The 26,430-nt window shown below is 38.4% G+C and overlaps 2 protein-coding genes across 4 annotated transcripts in view; one reads left to right on the top strand and one right to left on the bottom strand.

The window, feature by feature from the left end:
- The window catches only part of btbd7 (BTB (POZ) domain containing 7), a 70,809-nt gene that overhangs the window by 42,434 nt on the left and 1,945 nt on the right, over positions 1-26,430 (bottom strand). For 2 of the 3 annotated variants that reach the window (XM_034195036.1, XM_034195038.1), the window contains exon 1: positions 5,806-6,137. The gene's annotated coding sequence lies outside the window, so the exon portion shown is untranslated. Of the gene's footprint in view, positions 1-5,805; positions 6,138-26,430 lie in introns of those variants that run through there. The other variant, XM_034195037.1, reaches the window with a different exon arrangement.
- Positions 13,339-26,430, top strand: part of LOC117531949 (protein unc-79 homolog) — a 95,826-nt gene continuing 82,734 nt past the window's right edge. The window contains exons 1-2 of the mRNA XM_034195137.1: positions 13,339-13,618; positions 20,179-20,299. Of these exons, the coding sequence (XP_034051028.1) occupies positions 13,597-13,618; positions 20,179-20,299 (143 nt within the window). The 5' untranslated portion in view covers positions 13,339-13,596. The remainder of the gene's footprint in view (positions 13,619-20,178; positions 20,300-26,430) is intronic.

Here is a 26,430-nt window from a genome sequence, read left to right as displayed (position 1 = left end):
ATAACGATGAACTGAACCTTAACAGAGTTATAATATGATTTATATATATCTGTCAAAATGCAATGTAAAATAAGCAAACAATTTATCAAAATTGTTTTTATTTCATGGCTAATCGATTACCAGTAGTCACTTAGGCAGTATGCATACAAATGCAGCAAAACGAGTTCGTTATGTAGTCCGTTAGCCTTAGGTAGTTATAAATACTGTTTGAGTCAGTAATTATAGACTGTGGATATATGATACAATCACAGGCGTATTAAAAGGGTCATAAGAAGCACTGCAGCGGCAAGCAGAAACTTGAACGTTCAAATGGGAGTGACCTCGACAGTGTGGATGTTTCTGCACACATCTCACAACCACATGAATAAGCAAAATATGACTGCAGGCGAAGTGACAGAAGAAGCAATAAGCTACTCTGTAAAACTATAACTGTCACTATTTATTCTGATGAGACCGTTGGAGAAACAAAACCCAGATGCACAGCAGAGTGCTTACCTCTGCACTTCCTCTGCCAATCAGTTCAATCAGTATAACAGCAAATTAGGCCATTTGAGTGATTACGTGCTCTGGCAAGAGAGCGACAGGAAACTACAGGAAATTCACTGGACAACAAAACAGCAACACAGTTAAATTGCAAAGACAGAGAAAACAAACACCACCACAATAATGAGTCATTGTGGGTAGCCTAATCTGTGTCACTGTGCAATGTGAACAGCAGCACCGCATATTTGTAAATTTCACTAGCTGTTGTCAGATGGTTGTATTTGTCATCGGAAGCCATGATGCCTAAATGACGGCGGATGCCAAAGGCAAAATTTGCTCAGCATCAACATCTTTGCTTTTCTTGGGACAACTGAAATCTTGAGCTGAAGTGATTAGCTGATCAACAGTATATTTATCAACAATGATTTTGGTAACAGTTGGTGCACAAAGAGCAGTGGCCTTGGTGGCCAACAGACCTAGGTTTCAGAAATAACAGAAACAAGAAAGAGAGAGAGCAAGAGAGATTTGCTTCAACTACATTCCTACAACCTTCTGTAGGGTTGTGTGGACTTATGACTTGAGTTTTAGGATGCAACACTTGTGAAACAATCAGGAACTCTGTTTACTTGCCTCATTTGGTACATTTCTATGTTGAAACAGTCTGTCTCACTGACAACCACACCTGCTCCTAATCCATCATCAATCCAGAATCCACTAACCAGCAAGTGGAAGACCTCTCTAAGGGATATTACATATGCAAACATGTTTAGCTTTTTGTATTGATCTGTTAAATGGACTGCATTTATATAGTGCTTTTCCATCTGCATCAGACGCTCAAGGCGCTTAATGCCTCACATTCATCCCGATGTCAGGGTGCTGCTATACAAGGTGCTCACTACACACCGGGAGCAACTAGGGGATTAAGGACCTGTTGCAACAAAGTTCACCATATCTTATCTTACACCACTTCCTTTTTGTGAGAGACAATATGATAACATGCACTGTTTGTGTTATTGCATGAATACATGTTAGGAGATGGGATCATCTATCAGGAGCGGGAGCGGGGAGTTTAGGTTGTACCAAATGCTCTCTGGATCAAGTGTGTCAAATATGAGGATTTTATAAGTTTCATTAGGGACTGTGCTGTTGATGATATAGAACAATATATTTCGTTGGGCTCTGAGAAATTGGGATGGGCATTTTTCACCATTTTCTGACACATTATAGACATTAACATTATTATCATCAATATCATTATCATAGAAGTAGCAGCCATTTGAAAAATGATAAATGAAATAACTGAGAGCATGCTTGAAGTCAATTACAAACCCATACTGAACAAGGCAACATTTTCAATGAAGACATGTTAAGTGTTTGCACACTGTCTACACAAACAGCCTTGTTGTCAGTCTTCACTATGAATGGCAGTTGAGGAAACAATGAGTGCTTATTGAGTCTTCCATCCAACAGGCCACGGTAAATAGCATTAGCCTCACGTCCGGCTTGTTCAGTTGATCTGTGGCAAGTACTTGCAAGCCATGGCCTTTCATACCAAACGCTGAGTTTTAAGCGTGTAATTCCAATAATTGCATGTCATTATACTGCCCTGGAGCACTCACACATGTACCTAAACCTGGGAAATGCCCTACCTTTTCCTCATTAGAAGACTCACAGATTGCCTCTCAGGAGAATAGGGTACAGAGAACAAGTCAAACCAGAATGTCCTGAGATTACTTGGGAATTATCACTTTACAGCACTGGGATCAAATGCAAATCATCCTTTGTGCAATAAACAGACTTTACAATTAAGGGTGGATCTCAAAGGGAATTTTTCCATTACCCCACTCTATATTTAGTTGTTTAGTTTGTGTTGCTGCACTGCTATGTAATGTCACCACATGTCATTTTAAGTCACTGAATAATCTGTATAGCCTAACTGGAACACTAATCCTAGTGCCAAAACTGTGAGGGGATAGCTACAAGAAGGGGAACACCTACACATCTGGATGCAGGTTAACATCATACCCAGGACAATTCAGTTCACCGTCCTGCTCAAGGACACTTCAACAGACAGTAGCACTAAGGACTGTCTATTAATTATGGTCAGATGCCAACTGTGTAGAACAGAAGGGGAAACAGGCATTAATTATTTTCTATTTTGGACAGGACAAGACGGGGGGAAAAAAGGAAACCAGCATCAGGCACTAATTAGAGGAAAAGGTGTATGTGAATGAGAAGTTTCAACACCAAGCTGGAGAAATTTAACCAGTCTGTTCTAAAATTAGTTTAAAGCCAGAGCTATGGTGAAATGGAATCTATACACTCTTATCAGAAGAAGAAGAAGAAAAAGTGTGTCAGGGACAGATGCACTATACTCACTGATACTGTCAAGAAGCGCTAATGGAGCAAATCAAACAAATGTGAGAATGAGGAGTTATATTTGCAACAGGAGTGTGCATGAAAACAAAAACTGTTGATGCACTCCTTTCACAAAACTGCTTATAAATCCAACACCATCTATGAATTGCTGTAAGACAGGACCACATGCAAATATATTGTAATGCACCACAATGAACAATAGCAGCAGTCTGGCCACCAGACTGAGGCTTTGGGAATGAAAGAAACCAACAAGCTAATTTCAAGCTATATGTATATGCAACCACACCTGGTCCTAATTTCCATCATGCATGTGAATGGATTATTCCCTGCCAACAAACCCATATAACTCCAGCAGGTGGCAGACAGGCTATGTAAATTTACAATGACACCTATTCCTAATTTCCATCATGAATCCTGCATTCTCCAACTATCCAGTAGGTGGCAATGTTCAGGCACACCTATGGGATACTAGATGACTCCTTGTGCTATCTAGAACCAATGACTGGACTGATTAGTCCAGATGACCAGATCATTTGAGTTGAATATTCATTCCATCTAACTTAATGCTGCCTCAGATGCTACATCTTAAGCATTAGTAAAATGTTAGCGCTAGCACCCCCCGCATATTTAATAAACAAATTGCCAGTTTGGGGATAGGATTTCAATGCACTTCATGTCTGCCGCAGTTGGAAGCTATACACCCTACACACAAAAGCGTTTGCTGTGGTTTTATAAAAGAGTTATGTTGTCTTTATGGGGCAGCGCAGTTTGTTTTGTTTTTTTTTAACCCCTGCATGATATTGTGGGATTTGACTACTTCCGGAGACAGCTTGCACAAACACAGCATCACTTCTAATGGAAAAATGGTGTAGTTTTGTTTTTGCTGCAATCACCGAAACAGTCGCGAAAAGTGCAGGTTTTTGTTTCCACTTCCCAATGGAGAAGGGAAGACAAGGCAAATGGGAGAGGTCGTGTCGGAAAGTTTTAGCAAGATTTAATGTGAATAATGAGGAGTTAAAACTGGACTAAAAAGAGCACACATGCACCATGCCGTGCTATTCTGGCCGTGGCCCAAAAGTTTTGCAGGAATGAAATTTCGCAAAGTCGAGCAGCAAAAATGTTTGCAGACTTTTTATTTTGCCCTTTTGCCCCACACTGGTATTATGGGTTACTTATTTAATGTGCAGGAAATACAATTCGCAGGATTTTTATTTCATGATTTGTGATCTGCACAATGCCTGAAAACAATCCCTCATGAAAAATTCAACTTCTGCCATGTTTTATGACTTACAAAGGTCACTTTTTCTTAGCATTTTCGCTTTGTTTGCCATGTAATTTGCCCAAAAAGCTCAGAGAAACTGCCATGTTTCTGATGGCGACGGACAAGTGACTGAGCGATAATGGGGTTGTCACCAGAAGTAGAATTATTGTATCATATGCTCTTTCATTTTAACCCTTTAGTGCCCACCCTCAAACAAGACTACGGTTCCCTATTGTGCTAAACAGGAGCTCACTGTAGAGTACAATGTGGACTTTTTCCCCCCATCCTTGTGCACAACGGTAATGGATTAAAGAAGTATGCCAGCCATATACAATTACTGTATCAATAATCAGTTTGGTGATAGAACTTCAAAACAGTTTGCACCTGGAGGGGATGTAGAGTCCACGCTGGGGTTTACGTGGGGTTTAGGAGTTTTAAGGTAGCCTCAGTAGATGGGAGCTTACTTTAGAGCTATATGATTATAGTGCCCTTCATGCACCCAGCGCCACCAAAATGTGCCAAGGACTAAGCACTTCAACAGGTTTAGCTTTATTAACAACAACAAAAAAAACGGTGATTTCAGTTGCAAACTTTAGCGAGGCGATACGAAGCAAGATATCAATCAGTGCATAGAGCGATCCATCCATAGACAGATATATAGATTACACAGAAAAGAACAAAATTACGTTTTGGAGTGATCAAATGCAACACATTTCACCAATTTTTAAACCAGCTCATCCTCATCAACATGCCCCTTGAAACTGGAGATGTACAAGTAGATAGCATTCACTGTTTTTAAATTATTGCATAAAACTAGCATGGAGTTCATTCATCAAGCTATTCACTCATGACATTTTACAAAAATGAATGACTTGGTGCGACCTTTAGGTGCGATCAAAAGTTTCTGATGGTCACACCTGACCTGCTGACCTTATGTTTGAGAAATACCTCATCTTGAAATGGATCCTAAACAAGCATACATCCTAAATAACAGACATGGGACCTGAATATGCAATCAAATATCAACATCAAATGAAATATTTAACATTCTTAAGATGGAATATTACAAATTATAAGTTAATTACCACACACCTGTTGATTTAAGTTTTATACAATTGTATTTAAGGGAAGCACCAATAAATCCTCAAACAAGTAGGCTACCGACTGCAGATGACAGGATGCTACCACAGCTGCGAGATACAGCAACATGTAGCTTCATATTTAGGCATTAATCCTAAACTTTTAAAAAAAAAAATCTGCCCTACAATAAATAAGTCTTCCATTCTGCAGATCAGACATAAAAAATTAACATTTGCAGAGGCTTTGTTAGCCTGATGCGGAGCTATTGTTGCTCTTGTGGGTTCTCGTTTCTCAGCAGAAACATTGCTTAAAAAGTGCTTACAAGAAGAGGGAAATAACCAGGCTGTTTGCCTCGACTGTTAACAAAAAAAAAAAAAAACAAAAAAAAAGTGGAAATAGTGAAGGTCCCAATTTTTTTTTTTCGGATAGCCTAGCAAAGAGCAATCGCCTTCACCCCAGCCCTGTAATTAGTAGCATATCCTACGAGGCTAAGCTATCGTTATCGGTGTCGCTTTGACTTTACCCCTCGACTCGGAAACACCAATTTACTTAGAAAAGGAGGCGCTACAAACTGTTCAGAACTAACCACTTGGTATATTTACCACAAAACAGAATCCGTCTTGCGCATTTTTTTCGCCTTCGTAGTTCAGCCAGCACTCCAAACCAAGTTGTCCCTGGCAGAGAGAAAAATGCAGCAGCTCAACACCTTCTTTTTTTCCAACTCTGCTCATTTACGCACAGCTCGACGTCAACGTCCACATTTCATCGCCGCTATACAACCATTTCCACTCGCATTGACTTTCAAACAAAACTTTCGAGTTTTAACATCATAAAAAAACTCAATAAAAAGCCGTTTTTTTAAGATCTTCAGTTCGGTATCCCCCGTAGTAGCACAACGCCTTGTTGGGTGGTTATTTTGGCCTATCCCAACGCTACCCGCGTCAAGGTCGCCGAATTAAGAAACGACGCACACAGTATTTGACCTTCAAAATAAAAACCCGGCATTGTTAACCGGGCAAATCGCAGATTTTGCCATTTTATTTTGAAACAGTAGCAGCAATGGTATCTCGGATTATCAATGTATATAGGTCATAATGCTTAGATGATCTTATTTATTGCCCCGTTTTTTAAATTAATGCTGTTGCTGTTTGTAGCATGGGGCATGTTATTATTAAGATTTTAGTCTTACCACCACTTGATTTTTTTTGTAGTGTGTTTACACCTTTCAGCAAACAAACAAACAAAAAAAAAATTAAATATGGTCTTGGCAAGCTTATTACATGTCTCAAACCTTTACTTTGTAATTCCATCTGCGTATTTATGGTTTTACTTGACACAAATCAAATGGCCTTCACTGACTGAGCAAGAGGCCAGTAGGAAAATATAAAGTTTGTTAGCGCCATCCAGTGATTGTTTGAGGGTAGTGAAACTCACATGTCTAAAATTTAAATAATAATTAAATTAAAATAAAATAAAATAAAATAAATTAAAATTATTAAATTTATTAATAAAATTTAATAAAACTAATGTGTATAAAATGTGTTTATTATGCTTTTGTTGGTGTCACTGGTGACTGCACTTTAGTGCACAGCGAATTTAAAATATTGGTCCTATTGTATTCCATCATTATAAGGCCGTTATTATATTTTAGCAAGGAGGTTTTTATTCTCATGCTAGGGGATTGCTGTTCCTCTAATCTCCTGATGAGGGCGACATAATACACCAAATGTAGCTCAAATCTTCGTTTTCACCATTATTCATCTTCGTTCAAGGTCATCTCTAAAAAAGTATACCTTTTATTTTATTGCATACATTTAACTCCCTGAAGTGTTTTAATCCTCTTTTAAATTGGAATTAACACAGAATAATCAACCTTAAATGTCCAACATTTGACCTGTTTTTGTAATTAAAGGGTTTGGCATGTTACATATAAAGGGAAAATCACTGACTTAATTCTGTGACCACGACTTTGTATTAACGCTTGTATGTATGGTCGATTACGGTATTTCAAAACATCTTGTCAACTCGTGAGAGGACTTGGCACCTACTGTCTTGACCTTTTGCCTTACCAAAGTATAAACTGTTGGAAAAATATAAAATAAAATAAACAGAATGATACTGTACAGTTATTTTTAGATAATATAGTAGAAACATAGTCAATTCACATAAACTGTGTGCTTGGCTAGCCATGTTCAGTTGTGCAGCGCTACATAGGTATTGAACATGCTAGCTTAAGGCAGCTATCATATTAGCTAGGTGTGCCATCTATTTTATTAAATTGTGCAATTCATGTAGCTATTATGTAGAATTTATACATTTTTATTTATTACTGTTGCAGACCTAGCTGGGTCGAACCACTTGCAACATAACACCCATGCTAGTTAAGCTAATTAGCGTAAATGAGCCTGCTAAGCTTGGCTGTGAGCAAATGTTATGTTGTTATGATGTTTTCATTCAGTAACATCAGGCTTCTAACTAGTGTTTCCATTAAAATAGTGAGCTTTGCAGTTGTAATGTTACATATTTGTGTATGATTAGCTCAGTTTTAACAGTACTCTTAACATTCTAGTCTCTTATCTTTCACTAAAAATACAGCATATAAAATTTGCAGTGTAAATTCTTAATGTGAAGACAGCATGAACAATATACTGAAAACACTACAAATATTGTTGAATGTGACAACAAAACTGAAGGAAATACTTTTCCCCTCAGGTATCATGGGTGGTGGGAACATGGGGGTTTGGGGGCACCAAATCTTCACTGTTTAAGACATGAGTCTTGTGAATTGTTCTGTAATTTATGTCTGTATCATGGCCCAAGCAGAGGGTCACCCCTTTGAGTCTGGTCTGCTTGAGGTTTCTTCCTCAGAGGGAATTTTTCCTTACCACTGCTGCTCTGGGGGTTAGTAAGGTTAGATCTTACTTGTGTGAAGCGCCTTGAGGCAACTCTGTTGTGATTTGGCACTATATAAATGAAAATAAATTGAAAAATTGAAACTGAGTTTAAACATTTTTGCAAGTTGTTCACAATAAGATGACACACATAAGGGAAATACAACAAATACTTTGGGTGGTAACAGGTTGCCACGTTGCACTAACTTGGAGTTGCTGTATTTTCTGTAGAGTTGTTAGTAGACTGGCATTTTTACATTTACAGTCCCTGAAACATTATTATGTCTTTATAGTGATTGAATGACAGTAAACAAAAATGATAGAACAAAAGGAATGATTGATTTTGAGCTGTGCATCATGTTCTAATGTACCAATATCAATGTTGTATTGACATTTTCACATCTTATATCAGATTTTGTAAGATTTTTGTTATAAATAATCAGTAATAAGTAAATGCAGATACAATTAACAAAATTGAAACAAAAATGTTTCAGAATATACAATTTAACAGAGAGAATTAAAAAAATTCCCAGGAGAAAATCCCAACAGACATGCCTCCTCTTTAACCTCCAGCATAAGTCTCTTGTGCCACAATAATCCTACAACTACTAATTTAATGTCACATTAGTTGTTAGATTCAGTTCATAGACATCTCTATATACTCCAGATATGAACAAATGGTCACAAAGTAATCTTACAGATACTTTTATCCATTTTTTTATTAAAGAAAGTTTAATATCAGGTAATTTATTTTTAACTTAAAGTGTGTGAAGAGAATTTAACAGATGGTCAGGAGAGATCTTTGCAGACAAGTTCCTGTTTCAGTGCTGCATCAAGATGCTGTGAGGGTATGTTCACTTTCTAAACTGCAATTAATGAAATTTTAATGGCTACATTACCCCACAAGTAATGCAAGCACAAGAACAAAGTTGGTTTTATGAGGCCAGTATGTGTGATTCTTCAGTTTACTGCCTCTAATGCGAGTAATTCAAGCGAACATTTTTCCCTGCTTGGAGAGTGGAAAGAACAATATTTTATTCATTTCTTATCCATAAGTCAGTATGAAGGTTTGGCCTCACTGCAAGGGGATCCTATGATGGAAATGCAACATAGCGACTGGTGTTTATGCCACTAAAAAGCTGTTGATCTGTCCTCAGGGACATGCACAGGGGCTTTTACAAAGCCTAGCTCAAGCAGGGATTACTGGAGTGGTAGGGAACAAAGGGAATTTGCTGGTAGGAAGACATAAATGTTGGCTGCTGCTGTTAAATCACCTAATGAAATGATCAGAACAATCTGTTGTGGGCATAGGCATGCAACGCCCTCTATTAAGTTGAGGATGACACAGGCTTTCGGAGAACTGTAATGCACAGCCTTGGTCTGAAACCCTTGAATTTCCTGTAATTTCATCAAAGGGTGACACCTAAGGGTGTCCTATAATTATTTTTTTTTTTTATGTTTGGTCTGATTCTCTTGGGCCTGGACTCCAAACTTAAAAGCATTATACTGTATAAGATCCAATATTATGTACTTTTTATAGCTTGTTTCATGTTAAACACCTTCAAAGTTTCATAAATCTATGTCTGTGCATGTAGAAACACCACTGCTATAAGTTCAGTTTAGAGCTAAAACAGCTTGTTTTTGTTGCATACGTCACATAAGTCCATATGTAGACTTTTTTTTTTACTCTATCTTGACCGTGGGTCTTCTGTCACATTGTTATTTACACAGCCTTCAATCTCAAAAAGTGCACTGTGCTCAAAGGGACTGGATCAAGTATCAACATTATTCATAAGCATGTTGTGGATATATCATAAAATCAAACAATCAAAGTGGCACAAAAGCACCAAATGCTTGAGAGCTGCTGTTATCAGGGCAAACCGAGAAGTGAGGTTTTCTTGTGAGGAAACTGAACCACGTGTGGAATCAGCTGGCAAAAGAAACATAATGATGGAAGTTGAAAAGTCCTTTAAAATCTGTAGCATCTGCTCTATTTGAACAGTGTTTATTGACTGCTGTGCATGGTTGTACATGTAGATACTATCAGCTGGCCTTGGACATCAACCTCACATGGAAATTCCTGAATGACTGGAAGAACCAAAATTTGTCACCTGCATCACTTTTTAAGGTAAGGTGCAAACTGTTCCATCTGTGTTTAACGGGAATTTTCACATTTCATGGTTCCATGATGTGGTATTGGGCGCCCTTGTATGCAGAGTAGAATGCAGAGGACTTATTTTCCTTCACATATATCTTCATATGAGTCACTAAAACTGTGAAAATTTATTGAAATATATAAATAGGTTTAGGATTTGCACTTACAAGACTTGTGCGCAGACATACAGAGTGCTTTCTCATGTCAGTTCATCAACAATGTTTTTATTTTTTTGTTTGCAGAGGTTATAAAAATAATATAATCATTGCCATATCAATTTCAACAAAGATGCAAACTGAAATTTCTTTTGGCAGTGTGAAAATAGTATCCTACTATGAATTATAACCTGTCCATCCCTACCTCTTGAAATATGACCAAAATATCGACACTGATGCTCCTTCAAAATGAAAGTAATATTTGCATTGCGCAAGCGATACAAGATGAATATATTCAGGACAGAAAAATAACATACCCAATGTGCCCATTCAGGCTGTTTTGGCATATGTTTCAAAAAAATGCCAACTGAGTGAATACCAGTTCCCCCATGAGAACTGCTATTGGTTACATTTATAAAAAGAGAACCAAGAGTAGATTTCAACGCTTGCCATTAAAATGGAATGCAAATTAATTTTGAAAATATGTACATGCAAAATACCCTATTTGGGAAAAAAACTATAGTTCTCACAATAAATATGACATTTATTCATTCATTTTCTACATCCACTTACTCCAATTAAGGGTCAGGGCTGACTGGAGCCTATGCCAGCAGTCATAGGGTGTGAAGTGGGGTACACCCTGGACGCCAGTCAAACCTGCATGCACACCTATGGTCAACTTAAAGTTTCTAGTTCACCTAACTTGTATGATTTGGAATGTGGGACAAAGCCGGAACACCCAGAGGGAACCCACGCGAACACGGGGAGAACATGCAAACACCACACAGAAAGGCCACAGGTGGGGACCGATCCCATGACTCAATTTTGCTTGATGCAGGTCGTTGTGGGCACAGCAAACAGAAAAGTTAGCTTCAATGACCACTAATCCACTAATGGAAAAGTTACTTGCTGCTAACCAGCTAAACCATTTAGCTGAAGCTACGGTGAACCACTAGCTTTCATTATATGAATGTAACTTTTGTTTGTTTTTTGGCTCTAACCACCCCCCACCCCCCACCCCAAAGACCTAAAAAGCTGAAATTAGAATATGTTGTTGGATAAACATGGAGGTTCCCAAAAAGGTTCAAAATCAGAAGACAATCAAGCTGTACATAAAAAATTAAAATTAACAAATTAAATTCAACAGTCGTTTATGTTCAACATACAGTTACTTCACAGTCCAGAAAGTATTCAAAAAGTAAGAAATATAAAAAAAAATGCACATGGAAACTAATTTAACAATGTAATGGAGTTCCTTCACAACATATGTTGATTTCACTTACTGGCGTATAAGGGCCAAAAGGAACAAACGTGTACTTTTTGGGGCTTACTAATGTTTATGAACATTTGTTTGACTGTTAAATGTTATTTAAAAAAACTGCTACCTGACTTAAAGTTAGAAGAACTAAATTTTGCAGAAGCTAACTGATCTATTAATGGTTTTCAAAGTTAGCCGAAAAGCTAATCTGCTAACAAAAAATTAGCTCTGTGAATTAGCTGTTAGCTCATTAGCTGTGCATCTGGAAAGTATTCACAGCTTTCTCATTTTTCCACATTGTGTTATGTTACAACCTTATTCCACAAAGGAGTAAATTCATTTTCCCCCTCAAAATTCTACTCACAACACCCCATAATGACAACAGTACAAAAGGTTTTTGAATTTTTTACAAATTTATTAAAAATTAAAAAAACTAAGAAATCACGTGTACATAAGTATTCACACCCTTTGCTCAATACTTCTTGAAAATGATGCCATGAGCTTGGTGCACCTATCTTTGGGCAGTTTTGCCCATTACTCTTTGCAGCACCTCTCAAGCTCCATCAGGTTGGATGGGGAGTGTCGGTGCACAGACATTTTCAGATCTCTCCAGAGATGTTCAATTGGACTCAGGTCTGGACTCTGACTGGACCACTCAAGGACATTCACAGAGTTGTCCTGAAGCCACTCCTTTGATATCTTGACTGTGCGCTTAGGGTCATTGTCCTGCTGAAAGATGAACCGTCAGGAAGTCACTGTACATTGCTGCATTCATCTTCCCTCAGTCCTGACTAGTCTCCCAGTTCCTGCTGCCACATGCTTCACTGTAGGGATGGTGCCTGGTTTCCTCAAAACATGACGCCTGGCATTCATGCCAAAGAATTCATTTTTTTTTCTCATCAGACCAGAGAATTTTGTTTCTCATGGTCTGAGAGTCCTTCGGGTGCCTTTTGACAAACTCCAGGCAGGCTGCCATGTGCATTTTACTAAGGAGTGGATTCCATCTGGCCACTGTAACATACACACCCGACATGCACTGTCAACTGTGGGACCTTATATGTAGACAGGTGTGTGCCAAATCAACTGAATTTACCCCAGATGGACTCCAATTAAGCTGTAGAAACATCTCAAGAATGATCAGTAGAAACAGGATGCACCTGAGCACAATTGTTGAACTTCATGGCAAAGGCTGTGAATCCTTATGTACATGTGATTTCTTAGCTTTTATATTTTTAATCAATTTGTAAAAATCTAAAATCAACTTTTTCACATTGTCATTATGGGGTATTGTGCGTAGAATTCTGAGAGAAAAAAAAGATTTTGGTCATTTTGGAATAAGGCTAGTAGACTAGTTTTCAGTTCTTACCAACAAAATGGAATGCAAATAATTTTTTGGAAAAGAAAATATGCAAATTTAACATCTGCTATTTGAAAAAGTAAAGGTTTTCATCAAGGTATAACGTGATAACTATCTGTTGCATTCTCTACATACAACACAAACACGGATATCACGGGTATATTTAGTATTCCCCTCCTCCCCTCAGATGATTCATTTCATTTTGAACTGATTGGCTTGTTGGAACTCTTGAATGACAATTTGTCAAAGCCGGATCAGTCCATTTGGATGATTGTGTCAGATTTATATCCAAATTCCCTTTTTACGATTAAAATAAAAAAAAAGGTGGAGGGGGAGGGGAAGAAAATCAGTTGTTAAAGCTGCGTGTAGAAATAATGTCCTGGGTTTTAATTTCGTTAAAACGATCGCTGACCGACAGTCTGGAGTTGGTACAATCAAACCGAGGCTGAGCTGGAAGCAGCAGAGATTCACTTTTTTTTTCCACCACTGAAGGAAACACGTCGCCAGGGAGGAAAAAAACACCAGCCACTAAAGCATCTGATAGTCTGGCTTTTATGTTTCCAGAAGTGTCTTCGAGATGTCCACGAAAGCAGAGCAGTGTAAGTAATTGCGCCCGTGCGCGTCTTTTGTCTGGAAAGTGGAAATGTGATTTGGCTTTGAGAGGAGCTGTCCTTGGTTCTGAATCCGAGGTGGGTTTCAACACGTCCTCTCACTGCAGGGGATGGCCGAACCCACCCGATCTCTGCTTATTTTTACCCACCTTACTGCAAATAATATATATTTAATTATTATTATTATTATTATTTTTTTACTGACGTCATGTTTTCTGACTGAGGCGTGAAAGACGAGGTGAGCTTGTTTGTCTGAAGGTCGGATTGTCAGATTCCTCACGGAACAATATGGAGGCAATAGATTAATCAATAATGTAGTGTGATCACATCATCCTCCGAAACTCCATCATTATTTTTTCTCCGACTGATTTTGAACAAGTGAGAAAAGAACCAATATATGATTTGGACATCAAGTCAAATAAATAATATCTATACACTTTGATCTTTTTTTTTTATATATATTTAAAATTTGTGCTCAAACTTATGTTTGGAGGCTTCTGTTTTTTAATTTATTTTTTAGTTAATTTGCTTTTAGATTCAAATATAAGTATGCTAAAAAATGGAATGTATCTTCTTCATGAAGTTATGTCAACTTGGTCCCACAAAACGTCATTGTTTAAACCCAGTGGGTATATTTTTGATCTATTTTCTGAACCGTTAAACATATTAAGCTGAATGTTTTATGTATTTCTCACCTGTATAGTTGTCTGTAGTTTCACTTATTTTGATCATATTTGATTAAATACTATGAGCTCCATCATCATTTTTGTTTGAAGCCCACTTGGACCCCAGTTTGAGGTATATGGTTGGACTCCATAGAAAAATTGTGAGCTTTGAGTTAATTTTTTGCACTTACTGAACTGTCAGGGCAGTTTTTACTCAAGATGTTTGCATCAGAACAGCAGCAGTGAGTAATTGTAGGTATTCAGTTTTTACATTGGAAAGTCGTGCTGAGAGAGAGAGAGAGAGAGAGAGAGAGAGAGAGAGAGAGAGAGAGAGAGAGAGAGAGAGAGAGAGAGAAATACTTTTTTGCCACATACTCAATTGTTTTTATTCAAAATGTGAACGCAAAGTGACCCCATCTAGTCAGATAAATGTAAGAATGGCGGGGGAAAATGTTAACAGGATTAAAAAACAAGAAGTTCCAGTGGGAACAGATTGCACTGTAAAATCGAACATGTTGTATCAACTCAAAAAAATATGAGAGAAAGGACTTCTAACATGTCATGCTAGAAGAACAAATTATATTTTTCACTTAACACAGGATTTTAAGGCAGCCCTTTAACTTGTATTTTTGAGTTGAAACAACATGCTTGATTTTACAGTGGAGTATGAATTTTAATGACAACGCTTAAGTGGAAAATGTAACGTGCAATTAACTGTAACAGATTGTTACTGCTTGCTTTCCCACATTTCTCCTAAATAACTAAGATTTGTGGGACTGGTTGACATAACTAGATTAAATACATGGAAAATTTATTTATTTATCTTTTAGAGTGCAAGAAAGATTGTATATTTGACAGAAGAAGCACAAAATAGCCGATTTAGAAAGAAAACAGGATAATGTACAAGTCAGACAGAGTGCAAAAATCTTCTTGTGGTGTGAACTTTCTGCCTTTAAGTTAAGGGGTTTAACTAAAACAAGACTTTAACCAGTTAGGAATTTCAGTTACTTTTTATAGGGCAGCACAGTGGCTTAGTGGTTAGCACTGTTGCCTCACAGCAAGGTCATGGGATCGATTCCCACCCATGGCCTTTCTGTGTGGAGTTTCGATGTTCTCCCCGTGTTTGCATGGTTTCCTCCCACATCCAAAGACATGCAGGTTCGGTGGATTGTAAACTATAAAATTGCCGTAGGTGTGCGTGTGGGTGTGAATGTGTTTGTTTGTCTATATGTGGCCCTGCAACAGACTGGCGTCCTGTACAGGGTGTACCATACCTCATGCCCTATGACTGCTGGGATAGGCTTCACCCCCCTGTGACCCTTAACCCTTAATTGGAGTAATCGGTTGAAAATAAGTGAGGGATCGCGTTACTTTTTATACAATATCCCTCCATTTTCACAGGCTATAAGTAATGGAACACACTAAATATAAGGATTATTGTTAACAAAAGTTATCACTGTTACAGCCAGTTTACTTTAGACAAGTCAGAAGATGGACCCATTCATTTTCTATACCCGCTTACTCCAATTAAGGGTCATAGGGTGGGGGTGGAGCCAATCCCAGCAGCCGTAGGGCGAGAGGCGGGGTACACCCTAGACAGGATGCCAGTCTATCACAGGTTCACATATAGACAGATAAACACAACCACACTCTCACTCACATCTACAGTCCAACTTTAACGTCTCCAGTTCACCTAACCTGAACATCTTTAGAAGTGGGAGGAGGCCGGAGCACCCGGAGGGAGCCCACACAAACACGGGGAGAACATGCAAACTGCACACAGAAACGCCCAGGTGGGAATCAAACCCACAACCTTCTTGGCATGAGGCAACTGCTAACCACTAATCCACCATGCTGCCAAAGAGGCATTTATAAATGTCAGAAATGCATGATTTTTTTTTTTTGGCAGGTAGATCTTTGACCTCCCAGTATTAATGTATAAAAATTTAGATTTTGACATTTTTTTGACATTATTATTATTTTGATGTCCTTTCAAAGTTAATAATTGTAACAGCTCAAAGGTTCACATCCTTTTTCTTGCCACTGTTTTGATGTGCAGATGAAATAGCATTTAAACAAAAATAGCACCAAGGGTTTTAGCTGTTTCACTTTACGTGATCCCACCAGTGTAGCCCACTGTTCAAACAGATGTTCCACAACAGCTGGGATGTTGATAAGTGGTTAGATAAATTCATCATACTAACATGACCAAAGAGATCACAAACACACTATTATACTGTTGCAAAATTTGCAGTGTTAAAATAACACTGCTGTGAGTGTATATATGTAATTCTCTTCAAAATGATGTTTATTTTAACAATCTGGAGTTGATTTAGCACTATAATTAAATTAGCCTGTTATATACACTCACTGACTACTTTATTAGGTACATTTGCTAGTACCTGGTTGGACCCCCTTTTGTCTCCAGAACTGCTTTAATTCTTCATGGCATCGATTGAACAAGGTGTTGGAAACATTCCTCAGAGATGTTAGTCCATATTGACATGATAACAGCAAACAGTCGGCAATTCAACCAGTCTGCCCATTCTCTTTTGACCTCTAAAAATCAAATAACTGCCGCTCACTGGGCATCTCTTTTTTGGACTATTCATTCTCTTTAAACCCTAAAGATGGTTGTGCATGAAAATCCTAGTACACTCAACAAACTGATGCATTGGATGAACTCAATTCAGTTATGAGCAGGATTTCCGTCTAATAAATATACTGTATGTTGCCCCAACTGAAATAAAGTGCATCCATGCAAGATAATTTTATTTAATTTAGTTGGGACTACATATATTTATTACATGGAAATCCTGCCCATAATTGAGTTCATCCAATGAGTTATTTGTTTGTGTGATACACTGAAAAAAACTGACTTATTGGATTGGATTCCATCTAACAAATATATGTAATACCAACTAAATTAAATTACATTATCTTGCATTGATGTGTTTTATTTGAGTTGGGGCTACATATATTATTAGATGGAAATCCTGCAGATAATTGAACCGAGTTCATCCAATGACTTATTTGTTTGTGTAATACACTAAAAAAACTGACTCATTGGATTGGATTCTATCTAATAAATATATGTAGTCCCAACTAAATTAAAATACATTATCTTGCATTGATGTATTTTATTTGACTTGGGGCTACATATATTATTAGATGGAAATCCTGCACATAATGGAACTGAGTTCATCCAAAGAGCCATTTTTTGAGTGTAGATCAGCAGTTCCTGAAATACTCAGACCAGCTCATCTGCACTCAAAAAAACAACAACAACAACAAAAAGGCCCTTTGGATGAACTCAATTCAATTATGTGCAGGATTTCCATGTAATAAATATATGTAGCCCCAACTCAAATAAAACACATCCATGTAAGATAATGTAATTTAACTGAGTTGGGACTACATATACAGTAGTGTTCAGAATAATAGTAGCACTATATGACTAAAAAGATGAATCCAGATTTTGAGTATATTTCTTATTGTTACATGGGAAACAAGGTACCAGTAGATTCAGTAGATTCTCACAAATCCAACAAGACCAAGCATTCATGATATGCACACTCTTAAGGCTATGAAATTGGGCTGTTAGTAAAAAAGTAGAAAAGGGGGTGTTCACAATAATAGTAGTGTGGCATTTGGTCAGTGAGTTTGTCAATTTTGTGGAATAAACAGGTGTGAATCAGGTGTCCCCTACTTAAGGATGAAGCCAGCACCTGTTGAACATGCTTTTCTCTTTGAAAGCCTGAGGAAAATGGGACGTTCAAGACATTGTTCAGAAGAACAGCGTAGTTTGATTAAAAAGTTGATTGGAGAGGGGAAAACGTATACGTAGGTGCAAAAAATTATAGGCTGTTCATCTACAATGATCTCCAATGCTTTAAAATGGACAAAAAAAACCAGAGACACGTAGAAGAAAATGGAAAACCATCAAAATGGATAGAAGAATAACCAGAATGGCAAAGGCTCACCCATTGATCAGCTCCAGGATGATCAAAGACAGTCTGGAGTTACCTGTAAGTGCTGTGACAGTTAGAAGACGCCTGTGTGAAGCTAATTTATTTGCAAGAATCCCCCGCAAAGTCCCCCTTTAAATAAAAGACGTGCAGAAGAGGTTACAATTTGCCAAAGAACACATCAACTGGACTAAAGAGAAATGGAGGAATATTTTGTGGACTGATGAGAGTAAAATTGTTCTTTTTGGGTCCAAGGGCTACAGACAGTTTGTGAGACGACCCCCAAACTCTGAATTCAAGCCACAGTTCACAGTGAAGACAGTGAAGCATGGTGGTGCAAGCATCATGATATGGGCATGTTTCTCCTACTATGGTGTTGGGCCTATATATCACATACCAGGTATCATGGATCAGTTTGGATATGTCAAAATACTTGAAGAGGTCATGTTGCCTTATGCTGAAGAGGACATGCCCTTGAAATGGGTGTTTCAACAAGACAATGACCCCAAGCACACTAGTAAACCAGCAAATTCTTGGTTCCAAACCAACAAAATTAATGCCTCGCAGATGTGAAGAAATCATGAAAAACTGTGGTTATACAACTGAATACTAGTTTAATGATTCACAGGATTGCTAAAAAAGCAGTTTGAACATAATAGTTTTGAGTTTGTAGCGTCAACAGCAGATGCTGCTATTATTGTGAACACCCCCTTTTCTACTTTTTTTTACTAATAGCCCAATTTCATAGCCTTAAGAGTGTGCATATCATGAATGCTTGGTTTTGTTGGATTTGTGAGAATCTACTGAATCTACTGGTACCTTGTTTCCCATGTAACAATAAGAAATATACTCAAAACCTGGATTAATCTTTTTAGTCACATAGCACTACTATTATTCTGAACACTACTCTATTTATTAGATGGAATCCAATCCAGTGAGTCAGTTTTTTGAGTGTGGCACCAACAACCATGCCTCGTTCAAAGTCACTAAAATCCCCTCTGTTCCCCATTCTGATGCTCGGTTTGAACTTCAACAAGTCGTCTTTACCACGTCAAGATCCCTAAATGTATTGAGCTGCTGCCATGCGATTGGCTGATTAGCTATTTGTGTAAACAAGCAATTGAACGAGTGCACCTAATAAAGTGGCCGGTGAGTGTCGACTTTGCCTTATTTTGAAAGGGACCATATGGAATCACTGCAGTGTTAATTTAACACTGCAAAATTTACTGTGTTTTCATGCATGTTGTTGCTTTGTATTTTAAAAATGATACGCTTCACCAAGGAATTTGACCTTCAAAATGATTCACAATTAAAGTGCAGGCTTTAAATTTGCATACATGAGGAGGCATGTGTTCAGAGCCTGCAGCTGTTATTTTTTTATTCTGGGGGTTTTTCATTTACAGGTCAGTAAGGAAGCTAAATACTGCTGCCCAAAGTAGCACCACAAGAAAACTGGGTCAGCCCTGACCCAGTCTGAATGACTGTAACCCCAATGAGGCAAAAGTAACTAATTACAGATCCTTATAAAGCAGAATGGGTGGTTTTGCTGCAGCTCAAATGCTGTTTTAAGAAGTCATTTTTCTGGATTTTCCAGTTTCTCTTTTGATTTTGAACTGGCAACCTTTTGTTCCTGAGCTTTTCTGTAAACAATAGGTTATCACCTCCTCTAGGGCTGGAAGTGACCTAACTGTAATACTGAAGTGTCACCATGGAAACGCAGGATTGATAACTGTGGTATTGTTTGTTGAGTGTCAGGGTTCATAGCCGAGCAACAACAGAGGCAATTTGCCTTGTTTTTTTGTGTTTTGTTTTTGTTCTCAGATTGAAGAAGACTTAACTTTTTTTTTGTTCCTTTTCAATCTAGTCTTACTATAGTTGTTGATTTGGATGTTACTCTGCTCTTTATTCTGTCTAGTTGCTTCTAAGATACGATACTTGCAAGAGTATCACAACCGTGTGCAACACAATATTTACCCTGTGCCCTCCGGAACAGACATTGCAAACACATTGAAATACTTTTCCCAAACCCTGCTCAGGTAAGTACCCTGCTCTGGAGCCAACAGGTGATGTAACAGACTCTAGAATGTTTGATATTTTAGCTTTACAAGAGATGCAGGAACTGTAGTTTGCAGAGACACATTTTCTGAAAGGGATGCCAGTGACACCACTGAACATCTAGACTCGAGATCTAGCCTCTTCCTCTGCATTAGCCTGCCTTGATTTTGCATGCAGACAAGCCGATGAGTGAAGCAGACATCCTTTCGGAGGTATGGCGTTGTGCACCAGCAGCAGAGAGACAGCTCAGGGGTATTTATTGATTCAGTGGCCGTCTGCTAGATGAACACTTCTCTGGGGCAGCCCTTAGTGTCCTTCCCAGAGGAGTCAGCGGAGGGTAGCTCCTCCGGCTCTGCAGTCGCAGGGTTAACCTGCTCCCATGAAAGCCAGAGGAAGGAGCAGCACATTATGTCCTCCTTCACCACTGATCTGAGCAGGGAGCCATTTTGGACACATTTTATTTGGCTATGTATTATGTTTTTTAAACCTTTTTTCCCCATCTGGAGCTACATTCCATATCAACAGGCTATGCAGTGATAAGGTGTCAGCACAGTGGTGTGAAAAACGTATTTGCCACCTCATGAATACTTTCTTGTGTATACATATCTCATCATCTCCACCAAGGAGGTAATATTTTTGGCCGTGCATAGTTTGATCCTGCAAGATCTTCATAAATATTAGTGGATGCACAGAGCATATAAACTATTGGGGGATTTCATTTTCATTAATCACTCAGGAAGCAACTAAATCAGGCATATTAGTCGTGATAATATCTCAAATAGTGGTGTAGCACTACAACAGTGACCCGATATTAATCAAGGCAAAGCAAAAACATCAATCCATATCATTGTACTTTTATTTTGAAATTTGCATACACACTTCTTTCCTAAACATTTGAACTGTGGTACCAGACTAACACCAATCGGGTAATGGACGCCTTACATTGAATCAAATTGTGGCAGACTTTGTGATATCAGCAAATATCATATCGTTGACCAAATAATTGCTCTAATATTGTGTTGTGAAGAAACTTGTGCTTTATGCACCTAATTTCTAAATGTGTAGGATTGTGTGTGGATCTGGATGACGGTTTGGATTGAGTGGAGCAAAATAACTTTTCAGATGGGTTGTGGGGGTGGGGAACATACATTAAACAACTGTAAAGTAACTGGACAACTGGCTTTGACAAAGGTCTTCACTTTAATTTTAAATGGTTTCAGATATCTCTGCAAAATTGACCATAAACCAAAGACAGCACAGGTAAACAAGAGTAATCGGAGATTTCTGACGTCCACCAAGGGTTGACGAGGACTCAAAATAGCCTGTGATTGGTTGGTGGCTGAGACGCTGACGTCAGCCTCACTTTGATGTGGCGTGAGCGCTGCTCTCCTATTGGTCGTTTAGGAGTGGGAATTCCCACTCCCAATTCAGGGACGTGACTAATCAGCTGTGGTTGCAGCATGGATACATGAACAGCATGCAGGGCAAGTGACCTCTAGGAGCAGGGTTGGTGACCCCTGGTCTTGCTGGACCCAGTTATCATTATATTTTGTAGTAGTGCAGGATGGTGAAATGGTGGTACAAGCACCAAATTCGGCATAAATACTCCTTAGACATTACTCTTTTGAAAAAGCGGACTATCCACTAGAATTTTCAAAAGGTGGCCAAGTAGGGTTAATGAAGAATTACACAGGGGTCAAAATGTACAACAGCTCAAATCATATTGAAAAGTATATCACATTATTCATCTGATCATAAAGATTCCAAAAAGGTATAGTTTGGACTATCTTTGACTGAATGTTATGATGTTATAGGGTAAAAACAGCAAAAACAGTGACAAAGATTAATTTCAGTTTGTACATGGGGCCAAAGTTAAAGTTGCTCCAATTTTGGTAAAAAGTGATGCAAATTATTAGTTGATTGAATACGGTTTTAAAAAGCAATAGTTTGTACCATGTGTCGTACTTAGTTATCATGTTACAGAATAATGTATGTCACTAATGCCATAGAATCCAATGGACATTGACATTGTTTGACCTTTACTTTGGACAGACAAACATTCAACACAGTCATTAGCCTTGTGCTATGTGATGCTACTGTCTTCTCAAAGATGACATTTTCAAGATACATGAACTATTGTGCTAATTGCAAACTGGATTGCAAATCAACTTTAGAGGTGCATGCTGCCACCTACTGTATTGGAGTGTGTGGAATCATTGCATTACAGAACGTGAAACAATAAAATGAAAATAAAACAATCAAAATGTACAAGAAATATCTTAAGAATATTAGGAAACAGCACAAGTTTAATGGTTTTTGCACAATCATACAGCAATTTGAAAAGACTGAACAAGAGCAAAGTGTGAGTACTGTAGTTTATTTCTAACCTAAAACCACCACGTTGATGCACTGATTCCAGCGGTGTGCTTAATTATTATTAATATTAATTTATTTTTCTTATTTTTTCTTACAAAAATGCTTCTAATTTGGTAACGACTCTTCAACAGGGTGAAGAAGGGTACATTTGCTAGTCTTTGAAATCAGATATAGACAAAAATAGAAAACTAAGGTGGCAAATACTTGTGACTGCACTGTGAGTGTGATATGGTAGGTTTGATTCTACTGCCCATAGAACTGTCTGAATTTATTAGAGATTACTGTAGGCTGTGATGTGATGCCCCACTTTTATTTTTGTTACTACCTTTGGGCGCAATCTATTTGAGATTGGCAGCTGGCCTCAATTCTACAGTTTATTCTTCAGCGTCCGCTGGTTGCTTCACACTTTGGTGAAGGGATGTCAACTACCAGCAAGCCGCTGTGCTGTTTTAAGCTCACCTTCTCCTGTATCTTTGGCAATATAACATGACGGAAGCTGCAATGGTGTACAATCTGCATTAACTCAAGTGACAATTTTGTCTCTGAGGGTCTCGCGCCATCTGAGTGCAAAAGGAATCACTCACCATAACAACCCTCATAAGAGTTGCTTGCCGTTTTTTTCTTCAGCATTGTTTCCTGTTCTGCAGAACAAATCATTCCACCCATAGTGAACACTGTTCGTTTGCTTCAGCGGGGAGTTCGGGATTACCCCTACACCTGCTCCCTGTGCAGCCTGCTGTGCAGAAAGAGGCAAGAATAGAAAATGCAAAGACAGAGAGAGAGAGAGATGGCAGGAATTATAGGAGCAGTAAACTAGGAAAGGAGGCAGATGCTAATTCGTGCACTGTAGTAAGATCGACGTAGGTCACATGCATCAAGTGTAGAAAAAAAGCCAAAAAATTATAAATGCACCACAAGAGACTTGTCAAACTGACTGACTTTATAAGCAGAAATCATATTTAATATGAATTACATGATCTGAATTAAGTACATCTGTTTGTGCTTTGAATTGCATTGTGACAGTGCAGGGATTGACAGTCAATGTACGTCATAAGTGTGTACCAGTGCATTTCTACATGTGTTTTATGTGTTGTACGTGTCTGTTATTGTGATGTGTTGTTTGTATGTGTATATATGCACATATATATATCTATATATGTCTGTGTGGGAATATAATTCAATATATGCGTGTGCGCGTCTGTGTCTGTGTTCATTGTTCAAATTAATGATGTTTTCTATATGAGAAATGGGCAGTGAAACTCTCTGAGATACAGTCTGTTTTCTTAGCTCAATCGATGATGCTGCTTAATAACACAGCCTGATCACTTCTGTGTTGATTTTAAATTCCTATAATGTTGAAAGGATAATATGGTAAATGTTGCATTCTGTACTGCAAAATCTGATGAGTTAACTCAAACAGTGTGAGGAAACTGGTTTCTTTCAACCATTTCTGGTAACTCAAATAATTCTTTTAGACAGAATTAAATACACAGCAGGGAAATCTACACTACAGTGCACCGACGACAAGATTGTAAGCTGCCTCAGTATGTCAACAAAAGTTGAATGATGGGTATTCAGTTGTGATTCTTTACATTCTGTTGAGTTTATCTCAGGCTCTGAGGCCCGTTGGTGCTGGTGGTTATCTCCTGGTTTCATAGTGTAAAGCGGATGAGAATCTATGACTACGACTACCCCAATACGGGACGCCAGTGCAGTGCAGGTTACTTCAGCTAAGCCTGGAAACCCTCTTCAGATGGGTGGACTGACACAACGCAGGTTAAGTGTTTTGTCCAAGGACACAAGCACGTAGCATAAGTGGGATTCAAACCCAGGTCTACCTATTGGCGGGTCAGTGCCTTATCCACTTGCCTGTTCTACATTTATGGTGCATCAGGAAAGTATTCACAGCGCTCCACTTTTTCCACATTTTACTATGTTACAGCCTTATACATTTTCCCCTCAAAATTCCACACACAATACCCCATAATGACAATTTGAAAGAGTTTTTTTTTAGATTTCTGCAAATTTATTAAAAATAAAAAATTAAGAAATCACAGGTACATAAGTATTCACAGCCTTTGTTATGAAGCTCAAAATTGAGTTCATGTGCATCTTGTTTCCACTGATCATCCTTGAGATGTTTCTACAGCTTATTTGCAGTCCATCTGGGGTAAATTCAGTTGATTGGACATGAACTGTAAAGACACACACTGTGCACAGTGGCCTCCATCATCTCTAAATGGAAGAACTTCGGATCCATCAGGACTCTTCCTAGAGCTGGCCACCCGTCTAAACTGAGTGATTGGAGGAGAAGGGCCTTAATCAGGGAGGTGACCAAGAACACTCTGTCAGAGCTCCAGCATTCCTCTGTGGAGAGAGGAGAACTTTCCAGATGGACAACCATCTCTGCAGAAATCCACCAATCAGGCCTGTATGGTGGCCAGGCGGAAGCCACTTCTTAGAAAAAAGGCACATGGCAGCCCACCTGGAGTTTGCCAAAGGCACCTGAAGGACTTTCAGACCAGGAAAAACAAAATTCTCTGGTATGATGAGACAAAGACTGAACTCTGTGATGTGAATGCCAGGTGTCATGTTTGGAGGAAACCAGGCACCATCCCTGCAGTGAAGCATGGTGGTGGCAGCATCATGCTGTGGGGATGGGTATGTTTTTCAGCAGCAGGAACTGGGAGACTAGTCAGGACTGAGGGAATAATGAATGCAGCAATGTACAGAGACATCATGGATGAAAACCTGCTCCAGAGCGCTCTTGACCTCAGACTGGGGTGACAGTTCATCTTTTAGCAGGACAGTGACCCTAAGCACACAGTCAAGATATCGAAGGAGTGGCCTTGGGACAACTCTGTGAATGTCCTTGAGTAGCCCAACCAGAGCCCAGACCTGAATCTGATTGAACATCTCTGGAGAGATCTGAAAATGGCTGTGCACCGACGCTCCCCGTCCAACCTGATGGAGCTTGAGAGGTGCTGCAAAGACGAATGGACAAAACTGCCCAAAGACAGGTGCACCAAGCTTGTGGCATCATATTCAAGATAGGTGTAAGAAAAAAAGGCTGTAACATAACAAAATGTGGAAAAAGTAAAGTGCTGTGAATATTTTTCAGATGCACTGTAGTTCTAACTTTTTAAAAGTAATTAATAAGCAAAAACTATTTTGAAGATATATGATTTCATTGGGGTCTAAGACCAAAATAAATGTTTATGATCAATTTCAGTAAAAATACTCAGTTTTGATTAAAAACTTGGGGTCCATAATTTAACCCAAAAATCTGCTCTCAAACAACAGTAGTTCCGAAAACAAAGGAGGGTGGGGGGTGGGGTGATTTCATTGGGGTCAAAAGTCAAAATAAATGTTCATGACCATTTAGACAAAATTCAGTTTGGTCTATTAGAAACTTGGAGTCCATACTTTAATTAATACTTTTAAAAAAACTGCTCTCAAACATCAGTGGTTGCCAAGATACAGTGAGGGGTGATTTCATTGTTGTTAAAAGTCAAAACAAACTTTTATGATCAGTTTCTGTCAAAATGTTAAATTTTGTCTTGGAAACTTTGGGTCCATACTACAATCTGAAAAACTGCTCTCAAACATCAGTGGTTAATTAAGATACAGTGAGGGGTGATTTCATTGTTGTTAAAAGTCAAAACAAACTTTTATGATCAGTTTCTGTCAAAATGTTAAATTTTGTCTTGGAAACTTTGGGTCCATACTACAATCT

Source organism: Thalassophryne amazonica, chromosome 19 (genome assembly GCF_902500255.1).
Source record: "Thalassophryne amazonica chromosome 19, fThaAma1.1, whole genome shotgun sequence".
NCBI classification, from domain to species: Eukaryota; Metazoa; Chordata; class Actinopteri; order Batrachoidiformes; family Batrachoididae; genus Thalassophryne; species Thalassophryne amazonica.
Note: the sequence above shows the minus strand (reverse complement) of the source record. Positions and strands in the feature narration are given on the sequence as shown.